The sequence below is a fragment of the Narcine bancroftii genome, chromosome 7 (assembly GCF_036971445.1).
Source record: "Narcine bancroftii isolate sNarBan1 chromosome 7, sNarBan1.hap1, whole genome shotgun sequence".
NCBI lineage: Eukaryota > Metazoa > Chordata > Chondrichthyes > Torpediniformes > Narcinidae > Narcine > Narcine bancroftii.
In genome coordinates, this window is record NC_091475.1 from 148,105,056 (window position 1) to 148,124,011 (window position 18,956).

An 18,956-nucleotide genomic window follows, 5' to 3' on the forward strand; every position below is an offset into this window, starting at 1 on the left:
TCCCACTGAAATCAATGGGAAGAAATAGATGCTAGCAAAATGATAAATAGATGTTTTTACATTGTTTCATGATGTAATTTGTGATGAACGTGCTATGATTAATCTTTAATTTAACATTAAAACTATATTTCATCTAGATATGGTTTAATAAGTTCGTTTTGGGTGGTCAGGGAAACAAAGACAACATATTAGCATTTTAATAGACACACATGGTTCTTTGCAGCTGGTAGTTGGCTTCAGCATCAAAAAGAATATTTGCATTTTAAACACCATTGACCACAGAAGCAAGTAAGAAGGTTGGAATAGCTCCTGATTGCAGTTGAAGCCAAGAGATGAAAAGATTGATGTTGGTTTTTGAGATACTGAAAACAACAGGTGTTATTTTGGAAGCACCAATAGTAAACGCAGAGCAGGTATCATGGAGGCTTTGAGAACATCAGTATGAAAAGACATTATGAACTTCAAAGACAGAAATGATGTTACAAACCATGTGATATGAAAGATTTGCCAGAAATATATTATTGAAATGAGAGACAAAGTTTAGTTGAAGAAAACCTGCTGTTCTGTTAAGATGCAGAACTGATCAGCAGCGATATTTCCTGCAAAGGGAAAATATTGCTGCCTATGTTACTCCTGGAAAAGAAGAACATAGATTTGTAAGTGGCTTTGAAATAAGTAAGCCCACTTCTAACTGTCTCTTTAAGATAAAGAGGGCTGTTTCCATGTTTGGAACAGAGATTCCAAAGTCTTCATGCAAGGAAGCACTTGTGTGAAGTAAATCTCCCTGAAAGACAAATCATCAAAAAACAACGCGAGTTAAAGAGGCCTGAAGAAGCCATACAAAATATGCTTTGTTGTCACAAGAGAGACTAGTTTGCTGTGAGTTATGTAGTGAGGATTTACAACATCCTGCAAAATATAATGGCCACAATCTCCCACCTGTCAAATTTAGATTCATATTTTCATCATTCAGTTTTTAACTACAGTTAAAACATTTTATATGTTACATTCCATTACAAGTACTTCATGCAGCAGAATAAATTATATGCCAAGCCATAGGTATAATCATGTCATTTTATACAAATAAATTTGAATGATCAGAAAACATTTCAGTTGAGAATACTATACATTTGGTGACAGATATTAATAATTATTAAATACACTAAAACTAAATATTTGACAATATATCAGTACTTTAAACTATTAATGTTATCACTGAATGTTTAATATATATCTAAGAAAGAAAACCAACATTCAAATACGTCGCCAATACACCAGTGTACTGGGAAAAATAAAATTATAGCAAAAAGTGCGAGTTTTTGTTCCTCAATGCCATTATTATTCCAATTTTATCCTTATCACTTAATAGTAATAAAATCTTATGGGCACAATTTTTCCCTCAAAAATTACATTTCAAGTTGAAGAACCAAAACAACTTCAGATCCATTATCAGGTAAGTTATGAACATTTAAAACATAATCAATATTATTTTGACAAAGGAGAAATTGAAATTGCATTTTAGGTAATATAAACAACAATCGGATCACAAGGTTTATGAACATTGAACATCCCCAGACAGTTTAGAAGTAATTTGCTGATAATTTAATAGTGAATGCTCACACATTCTCATTACCATGGATTTATTGATCCTCAAGTACTTAAGCATCATATGTAATTTGTAAACAAAATATGTTAAATTTGCATCCATATGCAACTATTCTCCATTTACATCAGTAAATTATCAATTGATAATGGTTTATTACTTGTGAATTAAAGTAAAAAACAAATGCTGGCAGATACCACTGAAGACATCTTTGGGTAAAAGTATCTTTTGAAATTCATTCAATGTCTTGAGCTTTGTTTCCCTCATAAATGACATGTAAACATAAATGAGTGTCACTCCTTTACATTCCTTTGAAAAATCTGAGGTTGAGGATAGTTGCATATCCATAAATTTAGTTTACAAAGTGTTCAATTAAGTTAACTTACAACACATTGGAGGATTTTAGGCTGGAAAAACAGCAGAAATTTGACAAAAGCAAAACAAGGCAGCTTTTTCAAATAAGAATGTAAATAAATGCATAATTTGTGAAGCTACAATAAATCAATATGTTTAACTTTCTTCTTCTTCCATCTAATGTGATACTTATTAACCAATAAAAAAAATTAACATCAAGGTTAAAATTCCATTGTAGCTTATATTTGTGATCGACTCTCCAAACAAGAAGTCTAGCAGTACAAACATCGCAACTTTTAATATATATGCATATGCCTATTTATATATATTTAAATTTGGTCACATTTTCTCCTTTCGATGCTTCAAGGTGAATGCTGGTCAATAACTATGGCTAATAATGATTAGCATTTTTGTTAAAGCAAACATTTAATGATGGATACCACAACCCTTTACTTCATACCATAAAAAGGCACATCTTCAGCAGTTACAAACAGTCCACTACCTCTGATTGTATGGCATACATAGAACTGTGTTGGAATATAGCATTCTCAGTTTGTAACAGTCTGTCACCATGGATACCATGGAGATTTTCTAGTCTTGTCAGCAGTTATCAAAGAAAGACTATGTAATTTGCAGGGATTAGCCCTGTTTTGCCTTCATATGTTCCTTGCAGCCATCCTGGTTCCACTGACGCATGCACTAGGGTTTAAAAAAAAGAAAACAATTTAATTATCATTCAACATTATGCAATTTAATACCAAATCTTTGCTGTTAAAGCTAACAAGTTCTGAAGATAATATACACTTCTCCAAAAACAAGTTAGTTTCACTCCTCGCATGACTGATAATTTAAAAAAAAATCAAAACATAAATATCCAAATTTCTCAAGTACATAATACATGATGTTGATTGGTACTCCCACAGTAAATGAAATTGACCTCAGAAGCACCCATGTACAAATTCTAAACAATGAGAAACCATCATCAGATGATGACATTGTTTAGGATATATTTTCACTCTTCAAATTTTTAATGCAACTGGTTCTTTCTCAGGACTTTAAAAATGGATCTCCTCATGGTCTTCATGTCGTAATTTCTCCTGCACTTCCTTGGATTTAAAACTGTTCTCACCCAGTCATCATTAGCCCCCGATGCCACGTCTTGACCTTAAATATCTGGCTGAGTTTCCAGCTGTGGGTATTTTTTTGATGCTGTTTCCACCATCTGCAGTCATTTGAGTCTCTAAGTCATCGGCACTTACCACTTTTCAAATTTTGTGGGTTTGAGTTTTTTTTTAAATTTCTTCGTTTAACTTTGCTGTGGGATAAAAAGAAGAAACTCTATCCAAAAATGTTGGAGAAGCTCAGCAAGTCAAGCAACGTCCATGAAAAGTCATAGGCAATTGGCAATTCAGTCCTGAGGTACCTGACGAAGACCTAATTAAGGGCTCAGGCCCGAAATATCGACTGCTTATTACTTATTACATCCACGCTGCACGAGTTTCTCCAGCACTTTTGTGTACTGTGCCAGAGCCTAGCATCTGCAAGGAACCTCTTGAAACTTGATTTCATGTGGTCTGACAGGGAATTCATTGTCAAGGAATTTATTGACAACTATTCTCAGTAGAGAGTGGAAAAGAAATTCACCATGGATATGTCATTTGCTACTACTTCATTGGAAGAGCTTGACAAAATACAGCAATAGAGAGAGGGAACTTCTCTGAATGTACTGTCAGCATGTGCCTCTAGACCATAGGTTCTTTCAGGTAGAGAGTCAACTTAAGACCATGCATCATAGGGTGCTCCAAAGATCTAATTACATCCAAGGGCACTAAGATAATTAGAGACTTGATTCTGTGTAGGCTGGATTTGTGCAGATTGTAAGAGTAGAGTCATGCTAATATTGTCAGATAAGGTTTGTATGGTTGATTTAACCAATCTTGCTTGAACAGATCTATGGAAGACTGCCCAAGGACATCTTGCATGACTAACTGTCCAGGGGTACCAACAAACAAGGCCAGCATCTATGGTACAAGGATGTTCTGCACAGGAACCTCAAGAAACCTGACATTAGCTGCTTTCAAGTGGAATAGCCTGGAGAATGCAGCTCCGGAGCAAGCTGTAAGTGTTTGTGAAGAGACTTTCAGTTGGCTGCACTGAAGGAGGTGCTCTGCCATCTGAAAGGTCAGAAGCGGGGAGAGGGGCCACAGAGCAAACACTGGCTCCGAGCAGGGGCAGCAGTCTGACAGCCACCTGACGCGGGACTGCAGGCCTGGGGCAGCCATCCCTGAGAATCCTAGCTCACCTTTCAAATTTAGTGGGATTTTGTGTGCGTGCGTAACCCCTGTAGTCCCCCGCCTGCCATCCCAGCCCTGTAGTCCCACGCCAGGGGACTGTCAGGCAACAGGGAGGGTAGGTGTCAGCAGCGGGGCTGTCAGCGGGTCTCCAGCTGACTGTCAACAGCCTGCCCGTTGCCAGGCACCTGAAAGCTGCTAGCAGCTTTGCTTGAGCTGCTTTCAGGTGCGACCGGGGATCCTTGGCACAGGATATTATACCTACAGGAGAAGGGTTGGTTAAGTAAACCTCCTGGCCGGGTTTTCCACTTTCAAATGGCTCCCGACAGCCTCATAGGAGTACAATAGGCGACTTTACAGATGGGTATTGTGGCCACCTGAAAGTGGCTATTGCCCCATCAACGCGGGAGAATCTGACTCAAGATTACTCACAGTGGAGGAACGCCATCGGAAAAGGTGTAGACACTGCTGAGAACAAACTCAAAAAAAGCAACAGAGGGAAGGCACAGGAAGCACCACAACAGAGCTTCTGGCCCTGCTGCCCCTCCAGGCCTTACCTGCCAAGTATGTGGCAAGCAGTGCCAGTCAAGGATCAGTCTGTACAGCCACTCCAGGACACACATATCAAGCTCCACAAACTGACTGAAAGGAACCATCATTATCCTACGGGATGGATAGCCAGAAGAACAAGATCTCAGGAGGGTGTGTTGCCTGCAACGTCTGCAGCAAAGTACCTCCTTTCTGATCTCTTCCATCCAGACAAAGAAGTGATTATTGTTTACAACCTTCTTCTTCATCACTGACTAACAGTGGTGTGAATTAATGACCAGCTCCCCTAGTACAGCTGAAGACTTGATTGATGTTAATAATTGATGTTTGAGTTTCACAGAAACATGCAGATGTTGGATTAACATTCAATGCTCTCCATTGAGTAAGTTAAGGTGCTACATATCATAAATGTACATACACTCTTGCTCAAGAGTAAAAATGAAAAGTACTCCAGTGCACAGAAACAAACCGCTCTGGAACCCCCTTTAATGGAGGTAAAAAGGTCTTGAGCCAGAGTTTCTGAAGTCTTTTTGACAAAATAAAAACCACTGACAGTGGTATTTTAAATGGAAAAAGGTTTAAATCCACAAAATAAAATAGTAGGATAGGGATACCAAGTTAGAAAGTTCTTCAAAATATTGCGTGGATTACTCAGCAAGTGATCATTGCTTTGCAGGTTGCCTCTTCATTAGCATGGTTTCTTGATGAAATTGGTGCTAACCCTACTGTTGATAAGCTGGGCTCAAAATCCATATATGCTGGCACATCTTAATGTTATTGTACACTGCATGTACAGCAAATTCACTGTGGGTGGAGGAGGTATTCAGAGCCCTATGTGAGTTGAATCTGATAGAGAAAAGAATGAGAACCAAAGAACATCTAAGGCAATGTTGCAAGGAAACAGAAAGGAGTGATGCTCCATTACCATAAGATGCAGGAAGAACCTGCAGACATACTGAAAAGGCAATGGAAACAAATAACTGCAAAGATTATTCGAGGTGTTAGGGATTTCACCTTTGTACAGAGACAAAGTGGCCGCTGCAACCTCATGGGCCACTGTTTTTTTAAAATGTTAGCACAGCACTGATACAATGCCAGCGATCCAGGCTTGAATCCGGTGCTGTCTTTAAGGAGTTTATATGTTCTCCCCTTGACTGCATGGGTTTCCTCCGGATGCTCTGGTTTCCTCCCACCTTTTAAAATGTATGGGAGTCGTAGGTTAATTGGATGTAATTAGGGCAGCAAGCGCACATGGGCTGGTAGGACCTGAAACCATGCAGTATGTCTAAACTTAAATCTTTTTTTATAAAAAAACTTCCAAAAATCTAAAGCACTATCTCATAACAAATTCAGAGTTGAACAGTTAATGACATAATGCTGTATTTAATATATTTATTTCACAACAAAAAACTTTTATAAATAATCTTAGAACTCACCATTAGTGAACATTGCCCCCTGTGGGAAAGAAAGCTCATGGCTGTGCTCTGCTTTGCAAGCATACATGGCTTTGGCGTGGCTGTTTCAAAAACAATTATAATTTAGGTACTAGTAAGCAGGCTGTTTTATAACAAAATATTAATCAAATAGCTATTAAAAATATTACACAATATACATTGATCTTTACATGGTAACTATTTAAACCTCTGCATCATAATGTTATAAACATTTTAGTCACTTGTTTTGTTATCTAAATTCCATTGTTAACTGGTAATTATAGTCTGGCTCTCATAAAACCAGTAGGTTTGAATGAATATTCAGATGTAAACTTTCCACAATCAGCAAATGAAGCTTTGAATTGCAAATATGACTGATTATTGTTTCTAAAGGTGTGGGAGAATGATGCGATATCCTGCCACAATGCACATAAAATTATGGCTTTTATTATTTCATACATGTCCTTCAATTGCAGCAATTGAAGGGGGTGGAAAGGGAGGGAGGAGAACTGGAAAGGGGAAGGGAATAGAACTGGAAAGGGAATAGAACTGGAAAGGGAAAGGAAAGGAAGGAAGAGGAAAGCAGTTTATCAAAAACTGGGAAAGACGATGCTAATGCCATCAGGCTGGAGAGTGCCTTCCCTTCCCAGTTCTTCCCTTTCCCTTCATCTCGCTATCCCTCCTCCCCTTGATAGTTGCTGTTCCCTACCTTATCCGCCTATAATCACCTGCCTTTGCGACCACTCTTTTGTACAGATGCCTGCTGATATTTTTTCATACCTTGATGAAGGGCTCAAGATCAAAACAGTGGTTATGTATTTTTACATAAAGGACACTGTTTGACCAGCTGAGCTTCTCCAGCATTGTTTTAACTTTTATATCCAAAGCTCAGTTGGATCAAAACTAAAAGTGTCATATTGACAGCATGATACTCTTTGATGTAAATAACTTCTCGTCCACTTCAGCTATTAACACCAAATTTGATCTACTGTGCCGAGTTTGTTACCCATGAACAAATGCAGCTGTGAGTTGGCCATGTTACAAGAATAATTAGAAACACAGATGAGTTTGTTAAAATGACATCATTTTGTAAGAGAATTTCACAACTTGGTTCCAAAAAAAATTTTACATCCACCTGTGTCAATTTGTCACCTTTTTAATCTTGGTTTTCTGTCAATCAAATACATTTCTTGTAAAAATGATACATACAAGTTAAAACAGACTTTCTATTTGCATCAAGATAGCTCAAACTTGGGGGGGGGGGGGGGGGGGGAGAGTCACGTGACGGAGTAGTGGCCGGTAGGAGAATACCAGCCCTCTCCAGGAAAGAAGAAATAAAGTGAAGAAAGTACAAAGTTCAAGAAACACAAAACATAACAAATAAAATATAAAGTTGTGGAGAAAAGAAAGAAAATGGCACCCAAGAAGGAAAAAGCAAAAACAATGGGAAAAAAAGAAAAGATGCCAGAAGAGAAAGGAGAAGGCCTTACCTGCATGAAGAAACAGGGAGCTGTCGTGGAGAAAAGAGCCCGTTTCCCAAGGTTGGTGACGACCCCGCAGAGTCGCGATCTACTGACCACTGGACTGCAAAAATGGCTCTCTGAGCCAAAAGCGCACAACTGTGCATGGCGCAGTGCGCACATTAAGGAAAAAGAGAACTCCGACGGGAGGGGGGCCCAGCTGAGGAGTGAGCTAACACAGCGCGACCAGCTGAGGGATGCCCGACACCAGGGCTCTCAGATGGAAGAAGAGGCAAGTGATAGGAAAGTGAGTGATAGGAAAGAAGAACAGCAACAGGAGGCCCAACAGATGACTAGCCCAGAAGAAGAGGAAAAACGGCAAGAAGCTATGCAAGAAGAAGCCCAGCAAAGTGAGGCAAGCAGCTCAACAAGAAAGTCAGAAGAAGCACAGATACAAGGAAAAGAAGTAGAAGACACAAACACAGGTGCAGACACAGAAGAAGAGGAAGAAGAAGACCAAGCTCTGCACAGAAAAATAGAAGGTAAAATAGATGTGCCTGCCACATTGACCACCTGGGCTGATATCGCCTCAAACCGTGCATCTTGGCGCCTCACAGTTTGGTGGGCAGCAACCTCCTTTGAAGAAGACCGCAGAGCCCATCTCACTGACAAAAGGCAAAGGAGGAAAAACCCAACACCCAACCCCAACCAACCAATTTTCCCCTGCAACCGCTGCAACCGTGTCTGCCTGTCCCACATCGGACTTGTCAGCCACAAACGAGCCTGCAGCTGACGTGGACATTTACCCCCTCCATTAATCTTCGTTCGCGAAGCCAAGCCAAAGAAAGAAAGATATAGATAAAAAAAATTTTGAAGAACAAATGAAAGCATTAAAAGAATGGTTGACATGAGAATTTAGTGAAATGAAAAGAAAAATACAAAGAACAGAAGAAAAAGTGAGTAAAATAGAGCTGGTCATGACAGAAATAGGGAAAAGATTAGAAAATGTGGAAGAATGAGAAACGGCTGTAGAAATGGAAGTGAATGACTTAAGAAGACAATTGAAAGAAAGTGACAAAAAAGTTAAAGAGTCACAAGAGTTGTTAGCTCAGAAGATGGATATAATGGAAAATTATAGTAAGCAAAACAAAATAAAGATAGTGGGCCTAAAGGAAGATGAAGAAGGCACAATTATGAAAGAATTTATAAAAGAATGGATCCCAAAGGTCCTGGGAATGCCAGAAATACAGGAAGGAATGGAAATAGAAAGGGCACAAAGAACATTAGCCCCGAAACCACAGACACAACAAAAACCAAGATCCGTTTTAGTAAAATTTCTGAGATACACGACAAGAGAAAATATACTGGAGAGGGCAAGGAATAAAATAAGAGAAGACAGAAAACCATTGGAATACAAGGGTCAAAAAATATTTTTTTTACCCAGACACAAGTTTAGAACTCTTAAAGAAGAGGAAGGAGTTTAATACAGCAAAATTGATCCTATGGAAAAAAGGTTATAATTTTATGTTAAGATATCCAGCTGTGCTTAAAATATTTATCCCGGGGGAGCAAAACAGACTGTTCTCAGATCCAGAGGAAGCATGAGAATTTGCAGAATGCCTGCAGGACAGAAAAAGAGATGAAGAGATGTAACAAGAACGAAGAATGATGACAAACTACATATAAAGATGTAAAAATAACATATAAGTAAGAACTAAAGAAGGGAAAGAAAAGGGAAGAAAGGAAGTAAGGGTTAAAAAAAGAGGGTGAAGATAAAAGTCTTTTCTGGAGGGGGTTGGGTGGGAGAGAATAACAGTCACTGCAAAATCAGTTGACGCTTGCGAGCGGGTTCGCAATACAAATGGAGAGGCGAGTTGTGGTTGCCCAGCAAGGGGCAAGGGGCAACACAGAGAGGGGGGGGGGAACATTTGGGGTTAAGGGAATTTTAGATGTGGGAGTTGTTGAAGTATTTAATGTTTTAAAAGTGTTGTCATACATTGAGTTCAAAAAGGGAAAACTGAGAGATGAAAATGGGGAAAAGGTGATGGTGAGGAAGTGGAAATGAGGTGTAAACAGAATATGAGATAGCCATGTTGAACTATATGACTATAAATATTAATGGAATACATAACCAAATTAAACAAAAAAGGCTATTAAATTTCCTGAAAAAATAAAAAAAATAGACATAGCGTTTGTGCAGGAAACACATCTAACTGAAGTGGAACATAATAAATTAAGGAGAGACTGGGAAGGGCACATAGCGGCAGCATCAAACAATTCAGAAGCTAGAGGTGTAGCCATATTAATCAATAAAAATGTACCAATCAAAATAGAGGAGGAAATAATAGATCCAGCAGGGAGGTATGTAATGATAAAGTGTCAGATATATTCAGAATTCTGGAATTTGATCAATATATATGCACCTAATGAAGAGGATCAAAAGTTTATGCAAAATATTTTTTTGAAGATTGTAGATACGCAGGGGAATATATTGATAGGAGGGGATTTTAACCTTAATTTAGATCCAATGTTGGATAAAACTGGACAAAAGACTAGCAAAAAGAATAAAGTGGCCAAATTTATGGTTAAATCAATGCAGGAAATGAAACTTATGGATATATGGAGGAGGCAGCACCCAAGGGAGAAGGAATACTCATATTATTCGAGTAGACATAAAACATACTCAAGGATTGATATGTTTTTGTTGTCGGCCCATATTCAAGGGAGAGTTAGAAAAACAGAATATAAAGCTAGATTGCTATCTGATCACTCACCCCTGTTATTAGCATAGAACTGGAGGACATCCATGGAGAAGAATATAATGAAAATAAAGCAAAAGTATTATGAGCTAGGAGAAAAAAAAACACACAAAATATTAGCCTGGCAACTTAAAACAGAACAAGCTAAAAGAATTGTATTGGCATCAAGGAAAAAGGACAAACAAATTACATATAATCCAATGGAGATTAATGAGAACTTTAAAGAATTTTATGAACAATTATACCAAACTGATAATGAGAGGAAAGATGACAAAATAGAAGAGTTTTTAGCTAAAATTTAACTGCCGAAATTGCAAGAAGAGGAGCAAAACAAGCTGATAAAACCATTTGAAATAGAGGGAATACAGGATATATTAAAAAAGCTGCCTAATAATAAAATGCCTGGAGAGGATGGATTCTCAATAGAATTCTATAAAACATTTAGAGAGTTATTAATTCCTCCTCTCCTGGAAGTAATGAACCAGATAGAAGAAACACAAAACTTGCAAGATTCATGTAAGACACCAATAATTACAGTCATACCAAAGACGGGGAAGGATCCACTTACACCAGCATCATATAGACCAATATCTCTACTTAATTCAGATTATAAGATATAGCAAAATTATTAGCAAAGAGATTGGCCGACTGTATACCAAAAATAGTAAAACAAGATCAAACTGGATTTATTAAGAAAAGACCAACAGCAGATAAGGTCTGTAAATTTATTAATTTAATTCATGCAGTTCATGGAAATAAGATGCCAACGGTGGCTGTTGCTTTAGATGCAGAAAAAGCCTTTGACAAGGTAGAATAGAATTATTTATTCAAAGTATTACAGAGGTTCAATCTACCAGAAAAGTATATTAATTGGATTAAAGTATTATACAATGGACCATTGGCGAAGGTGACAGTAAATGGATACGTATCGAACCAATTTAAATTAAGTAGGTCAATTAAGCAGGGATGTCCACTATTTCCCTAACTCTTCGCTTTAGCAATAGAACCATTGGCAGAACTGAGAACAGAAAATAAAATATAAGGGATAAAAATAAAGGAGAAGGAATATAAAATCAGTTTATTTGCAGATGACATCATAGTATACTTAACAAAACCAGAAATATCAATAAAAGAACTACATAAGAAATTGAAGGAATATGGAGAAATATCAGGATACAAGATCAACACAAATAAAAGTGAAGCGATGGCAATGAGTAATGCGGATTATACAGAATTTAGAAAAGAATCACCATTTAAATGGCAAACACAAGCAATCCGATACCTAGGTATTAAATTAGATAATAATTTAAGCCACCTGTACAAATTAAATTATCACCCATTAATGAAGAAATTACAGGAAGACTTAGCACATTGGAAAGAATTACCACTAATATTGATAGGGAGGGTAAATTGCATTAAAATGAACATCATCCCAAGGATACAATACTTATTTCAATTGTTACCAATTCCCTTCCAAATGGAGAGGGGAGATGTGGTTGTCCGACAAGGGATAAAGGACAACTCAGGAGGGGAAGGGGAGATTGGGGATAAATAAGATAGAAATAGGAGAATAAGGAAAATGTTGGATGTTGTAGGAATGTTGTCTTATAAAGAGTTGAAAATAAGAAAACAGAAATGGAAAAGGAGGAAAGGTAATGATGGAAAAACGGAAAGAGAAGATAAACAAAATATAAAAGGGCTACGCTGAACTATATGACTTTAAATATTAATGGAATACATAACCAAATTAAAAGGAAGAAACTACTAAATTTAAATGAATAAATGTATTCCATTAGAAAAAATAACATATAGGTTAAGAAATAATATTGAAATATTCAAACAAGTATGGGAGCCTTACATTAAATACAATAGCGAAAACCTACCGGGGACAAACATTACCTAAGTTGATGGAAGGAGAAGGAAAGAAAAGAATGGACTCAGTAGAATTTCTGGTGTATTTTTGTTGAATGACAACATTGTCTGACTGGCTTAATGCAACCTAGATTGTATACCTAAAATGGATGAGAGGGGGGGTGGGGGGGTGGCTTGGGAGGAGGGAGGGGGGGGGAGAAAAAGTCACTGTATGAAAAAGAAATAGTGTATATCATGGCTAATGTGATTTATGGTGTGAAAAATAAAAATTTTTAAAAAAAAACAGAGAAATTCTTCAATGAACTAAAGAAAATAATAAGGTTTTTTTTTATGGAAAGGGGGGAAACTGAGGATAGTGTTAGATAAATTAACAGAGAGGTACAAACAAAGTGGTTTGCAGTTACCAAACTTTAAAAATTATTATAGAGCAGCACAATTAAGGTATTTATCAGACAAGGGAAAAACCAGATTGGACTAAGATAGAGCTAGATTATATAGGGGAGAAGGTACCGGAACATATACTTTATAAGTGGGATGAAAAGCTAGTGCAATATAAAAGCTCACCAGTACTCCATAATTTACTCAATATATGGAAGAAGATTCATTTAGAAAGGAAAAAAGACAAATTACCAACTACCAAAATTATTATTAACGCAACATCAACTAATCCCTTTCACAATAGATAACCTTTCCTTTCGAGAATGGGAGAGAAAAGGAATTAAAAGAATAGAAAATTGTTTTTTTGAGAAATAATTTATTAATATTTGAACAAATGAAGTACAAATATGGAATAACTCACAGTACAATGTTTGCATACCATCAACTGAAAGCCTACTTAAAGGATAAATTGGGAAACAGACTGAGATTACAAGAAGGAAGTAGCTTTGAATATGTGATTACAGAAACAATGATAATAAAAATATTTATAATGAACATGTACATCAAGCTGCAAGAGAAGGAAAATGATGAAATAAGCTACAAACCTAAAAAGTGGGAAAAAGATTTAAACATAAAGATAAAAAATGAAACATGGGAAAAGTTATGCTCTGGAACTATGAAGAATATAATACACACAAGGTTACACATGATACAGTATAATTGGTTACACAGGTTATATATCATGCCCCAAAAATTTAAAAAATGGGATCCAACATTATCAGATAGATGTTTTCACTGTAAGAAGGAAATGAGAACAACAGTACATGCAATTTGAGCATGTGAGAAAGTGAAAACGTTTTGGGAAGATCTAAACCAAATATTAAATAAAATCACAAAAAGCAACATACCAAAAAATCCAGAGATCTTTCTTTTAAGTAATGTAAGAAGTAAAGAATTAGGCCTCAAACTGGATGAAACGCAAAAAAGATTTATTATGATAGCCTTAGCTGTAGCAAAAAATGTATAATGTCAACTTGGAAATCAGAAGAGAGCCTGAGATTACAGCAATGGTACATGGAAATGAATAAATGTATTCCATTGGAATAAATAATAATAATTTAAAAAATAAAGTCACACTATTTGAACAAATTTGGGAACCGTACATGGAACATAACAGAGAAAGCTTGTAAAATGATAAGAAGACAAAATTACTTGATCCAGTGTGTAAAAGTAGATGACACAATTTTCTTGTTTATTTTCATTGTGTGATGACATTGTTTAATGGTTTTATTGTATTGTATATATTGAACGTTTAATGGGTTTGGAGGGGGGTGGGAAGGTGGGAGGGAAGGTAGGGGGGGGAAAAAGGGGGAGAAAATGCCACTGTGTATATTTAAGAGGGAAATGCTTGTATGTATTTTGATTGATATGGTTCACAGTGTGAAAAATTAAAAAAAATTAAAAAGATAGATCAAAGTTGAAGAGTTACGTAGGAGTTAATTTGTCATTCATTTTAGTGAATTTGGAGACAACAAGTTGTAAGTTTCTGAAACTACAGCAGGACTTAAGCTGTCATAGTGCCTTTGGATTCACACTGCTCCATCATGGAGTACAAGTCCTGAAGCAGTGGTAGAAGTCTATATAAAAGCACCTGTTATAATTTCTCAGCACTAATCTCTCTAAAGATGGTTCAAATATCCTAAATGAGCAGTGTAAGAGAATGATAATATTTCTTGCGGCAAATGTCTTAAATTCATTGAGGAATACCATGTACATAGAGCCAGGTCCAATGTTTCTCAACTGCAAATTCCTTAGACTTATGGTAAATTATGCACAAAATATATTGAAATTTATCACATGGTGCAACTCCGTGAGCTTTGGGTCACTATTACAATTGGGCCGTGTCTATGAATGAGAAGCTTGGGTTGCTGCACAGAGAATAGTGACCTCATTATTCCATTCATATTATGAATCTATTAATTCTGAAGTATAAGTATGCTTATAACTTTCTAAGCATCAATATTAAATTATTTTCAACAGAAAATGGGATAAAGACCTCCTTCAAATACATCCCCAATGTTGTTGCCCAACAATATTGAGTATGAATCCCCTGATAAACAGTCATATAATCCACATTTGGCGCAAGTAATAAAGACTGGCATGAAAGCTGGATAAATTCAATAATTCTCTTTGAATTTGAGAAAGAATTACTTTGAAGATCTACACATGAATACAGAAATGGTATCTGGATACTTCTAGAGGTTCGAATATCTCAGTGGTTAGACCACTGGTCTTTTAAACCAGGGGTCATGAGTTTGTTCCTCACTGGGGCCTCATTTCTGTGAGGGGCACTGGACAAAGTGGTGACTCTCTGTCTTCCTCACAGTAAACAAAGTTAAAGGATTGTATGTTACATTCTAAATGTAATATTATGTGACAATAATGGAACCTTCACCTTTAATTGTGGGATCTACTTAATTTTTCAAAGGTCTTCTTATACTTGAAATTGATAGATTGTCTTATGAGGAAAGGCTGGACAGATGAGGCTTGTTTTACTGACATTTCGAAGAGTGAGCAGAGATTTAATCGAAAAATAAGATCATGAGGAATTTTAATGGAATGGTGTGGAGTTAACATGGGTGAATTGAGAAAGAGGTGTCACTGTTTAAAAGTAACGATTCACCCATTTAAGATAGAGATTAGGTAAACTTTGTTTCCCCCTCAGAGAGTTGCGAGTTCTTAGAGCTTTTTTTCCTCAAAGGAGGTGGAAGTAAATAGATTTATATCGGTAGGGTAGGATGTAGAATTGAGGTTGCAAACAGATCAGCCATTATCCTATTAAATGATGGAATAGGTTTAAGGGAGTGAGTGGTCTTTATTTGTTTCTATGACAAATGACACCATTTTCTCAATTTTATGATAAAGTACAAATATACCATGAACACTGATGGAAATACAGACTCAAAACACAAAGTGAATTTCTTACCGTCTGGCAGAATTTTGTTTAGGAGTACCAATATTTTCAAACAACTGAGTTCTAGATGCAACCCTAGGGAGAAGGGAAAATATATTTTGAAAATCAAATTAATTAAAAGAAAAGTTATTGATATCAGATTTCAGATTTATCTCACCCGCAGTAAAATGAATCTCATATATATATATCCATCAGCCAGCTCCCCACCATGACTACCACACTCCCCCACATCTCCATCAGGCACACAGAACTCAAAACGGTCAACTAGTTTACCTACCTCGGCTGCACCATTTCATCTGATGCAAGGATCGACAAAGAGATAGACAACAGACTCGCCAAGGCAAATAGCGCCTTTGGAAGACTACACAAAAGAGTCTGGAAAAACAACCATCTGAAGAAACACACAAAGATCAGCGTGTACAGAGCCGTTGTCATACCCACGCTCCTGTTCGGCTCTGAATCATGGGTCCTCTACTGGCATCACCTACGGCTCCTAGAACGCTTCCATCAGCGCTGTCTCCGCTCCATCCTCAACATTCATTGGAATGACTTCATCACCAACATCGAAGTACTCGAGCTGGCAGAGTCCGCAAGCATCGAATCCATGCTGCTGAAGACACAACTGCGCTGGGTGGGTCACCTCTCCAGAATGGAGGACCATCGCCTTCCCAAGATCGTGTTATATGACGAGCTCTCCACTGACCATCGAGACAGAGGTGCACCAAAGAAGAGGTACAAGGACTACTTAAAGAAATCTCTTGGTGCCTGCCACATTAACCACTGCCAGTGGGGTGATATCGCCTCCAACCGTGCATCTTGGCGCCTCACAGTTCGGCGGGCAGCAACCTCCTTTGAAGAAGACCACAGTGCCCACCTCACTGATAAAAGACAAAGGAGGTAAAACCCAACACCCAACCCCAACCAACCAATTTTCCCTTGCAACCGCTGCAACCGTGCCTGCCTGTCCCGCATCGGATTTGTCAGTCACCAACGAGCCTGCAGCAGATGTGGACATACCCCTCCATAAATCTCCATCCGTGAAGCCAAGCCAAAGATGAAGAAAAAGAGATATAGATAGATACATAGATAGATAGATATGTGTGTGTGTGTGTGTGTGTGTGTGTGTGTGTATATATATATATATATGTGCGTGTGTCTGTGTATATATATATATGATGTCATGAATGAACTCTGACAATATATCTGAGAAATTGCCTTTGAAGACAGCCTCTACTTCCTCAGGAGTTTGTGGAGGAGCTAGTGGAGTTGTTCAAGTGAACCGGTACAGACTTGAAGGGCCGACATGGCCTGTTTCCGTGCTGTAAACGGTTATATGGTTATATGACAAAATACATTAGCTGTCATACTTTTGCATTAATATTACTGCATTAAATTCATCAACGACCAGTGAAGCAGACATGATCCATAAAGTCAGGACTAATTCTTCATCACAGACTAATTTGAAGAAAGAAAGGCTCAGGTGCAATTCCCTTTCCCCCTTTTAATACATCTACCTCTCCTGTAACATCTTGCTATTTTTATTAACATGGAAAATTACTGTTTCTCATTTTCACTTTTTCCCCTCCTGCATATAATCAACCCACACATCCTACATCAACACTCATTCTGAGTGGTCTGAGAATCCAATACAATTGAATTGTTGAGGGCTGTATAACAACCATTCATGGCCATCATTGACTGGATTAGGATCAAGATGAGCTATTAAAATGTGGATGCAATTTCCTACCAACAAGAAAAATAAGATTTCTTTTCCAAAACCTTTGACTTCTGCAGTTCATGACATTTTCTTTGACTTTCTTTTGGATAAATATTTATTCAGGTTTTCTTTTCTTTTTAAAATATTTTTTTATTAATTTGATGAGAGAAATATTACATGTATATATTATTTAGATATTAATTATATAGCTTTTATCTAATGCAACATGGAATAAGAGTCATATAAATTATACATTGTTTTATTTAATTCTCAAAAAAAGTGAAAATTCCTTTTGAGAATTCATTCAGGTTTTAAAACACAGAAACAAATATTTGCTTTTTTTGTCAGCCTATGTGCTGAAGATTTAATCTCAAAGATATGCTGCTTCCAAGGTTAATTAGCCACTGAAAACTGCCATGTACACAGGAGAGTTGGAGAACCTGGAAAGGGGGTAAGGGAGGGAGATGATGGGAATGTGGGGTGATTCAACTGGGACTTGTGTAAAGGGTCTCTGAAAGTCCCTGCAGACCAGAGGGGCGCAAGTGTCTGTTTCAGTGTTTTATGACTCTATGAATATTTCTTTACTGGCCAGCTGGCAGGTCAAACTATCTATTCTATGGACTGCTCAATATGAGTTGCAAATATAACCTAAAAAATTGCATCATCAATACATAATTAATTATGACAAGCTGTTGAAATGTTTACTTCACAGATAAAGAAACAAATAAATTTGAAAAATGATATTTAAAATATAATTAGTTGGTGGTCTCAGAAGTACTAAATCATTTCAAAAATCAGCAAGCTATGGTGTGAAAGATAATTGATTGTGATAGCAAGCATTACAGCTTATTTGTATCCACGATGACTGACAATGGCAAATGCAATGGATGACCAGATGTTTGTTTTTGGTATGGAAAGATTAGGTGTTCAAATCTGCCATCTTCTGGCTTATGCTAACAAGGCCAATTTATATCAATTGGAGCTTGAATCTCAGAATGCCTATCAATTACACCAGAACAACTACAAGAACTCCTCTGATTCTGGTCCCTTGATCATCCATAATTTTTATTCACAATACCTCAAGCAATGATGTATTCAGTTGCCTTGGGTTAAAAATCTACATTCCACTCTGAATCCTTTCTGTCCCTTCTCTTCCCCCTTGTTAAGGCCTAAACTTAAAACTTATCATTTTGAACAATTTCTTCACAGTGTTGACTTTCATGACACATAAACCTCATGGCAGACATAAATTTAATAGATTTAACTTATCATGTACCAAATTTGTGATTTTATGAGAAACTCCAAAAGTCAGAAAGACATCCAAAGGCAGAGAAAGGGATAATATTGATGGAGAGAGGGGTTGAGTGAGTGAAGGGAGATAGGGAGACCCATTCTCCTCATTTTGCTCCTCTCTTCCAACAGGCCAAAATTATGCCTCTCAAGTCTATTCAACAATCTTACAAATGCTCCTGTTCCCAAATATCACCTTCCTCTCAAAACTTTAATCCCATGACCTTCCCCTCTGTTATATCCTGCACAATTTCAGCCCCCACGATCACAATGCAA

General features: G+C 37.2%; 1 protein-coding gene across 2 annotated transcripts in view; it reads right to left on the reverse strand.

The window, feature by feature from the left end:
- Positions 1-1,066: 1,066 nt before the first annotated feature.
- arhgap42a (Rho GTPase activating protein 42a) overlaps positions 1,067-18,956 on the reverse strand; it is a 274,248-nt gene continuing 256,358 nt past the window's right edge. The window contains exons 22-24 of one of the 2 annotated variants that reach the window (XM_069890753.1): positions 15,686-15,748; positions 6,234-6,313; positions 1,070-2,656 (exon numbers count right to left, since the gene is read on the reverse strand). In XM_069890753.1, coding sequence (XP_069746854.1) covers positions 2,568-2,656; positions 6,234-6,313; positions 15,686-15,748 — 232 coding nt within the window. In that variant the 3' untranslated portion in view covers positions 1,070-2,567. Of the gene's footprint in view, positions 2,657-6,233; positions 6,314-15,685; positions 15,749-18,956 lie in introns of both variants that reach the window. The other variant, XM_069890754.1, reaches the window with a different exon arrangement.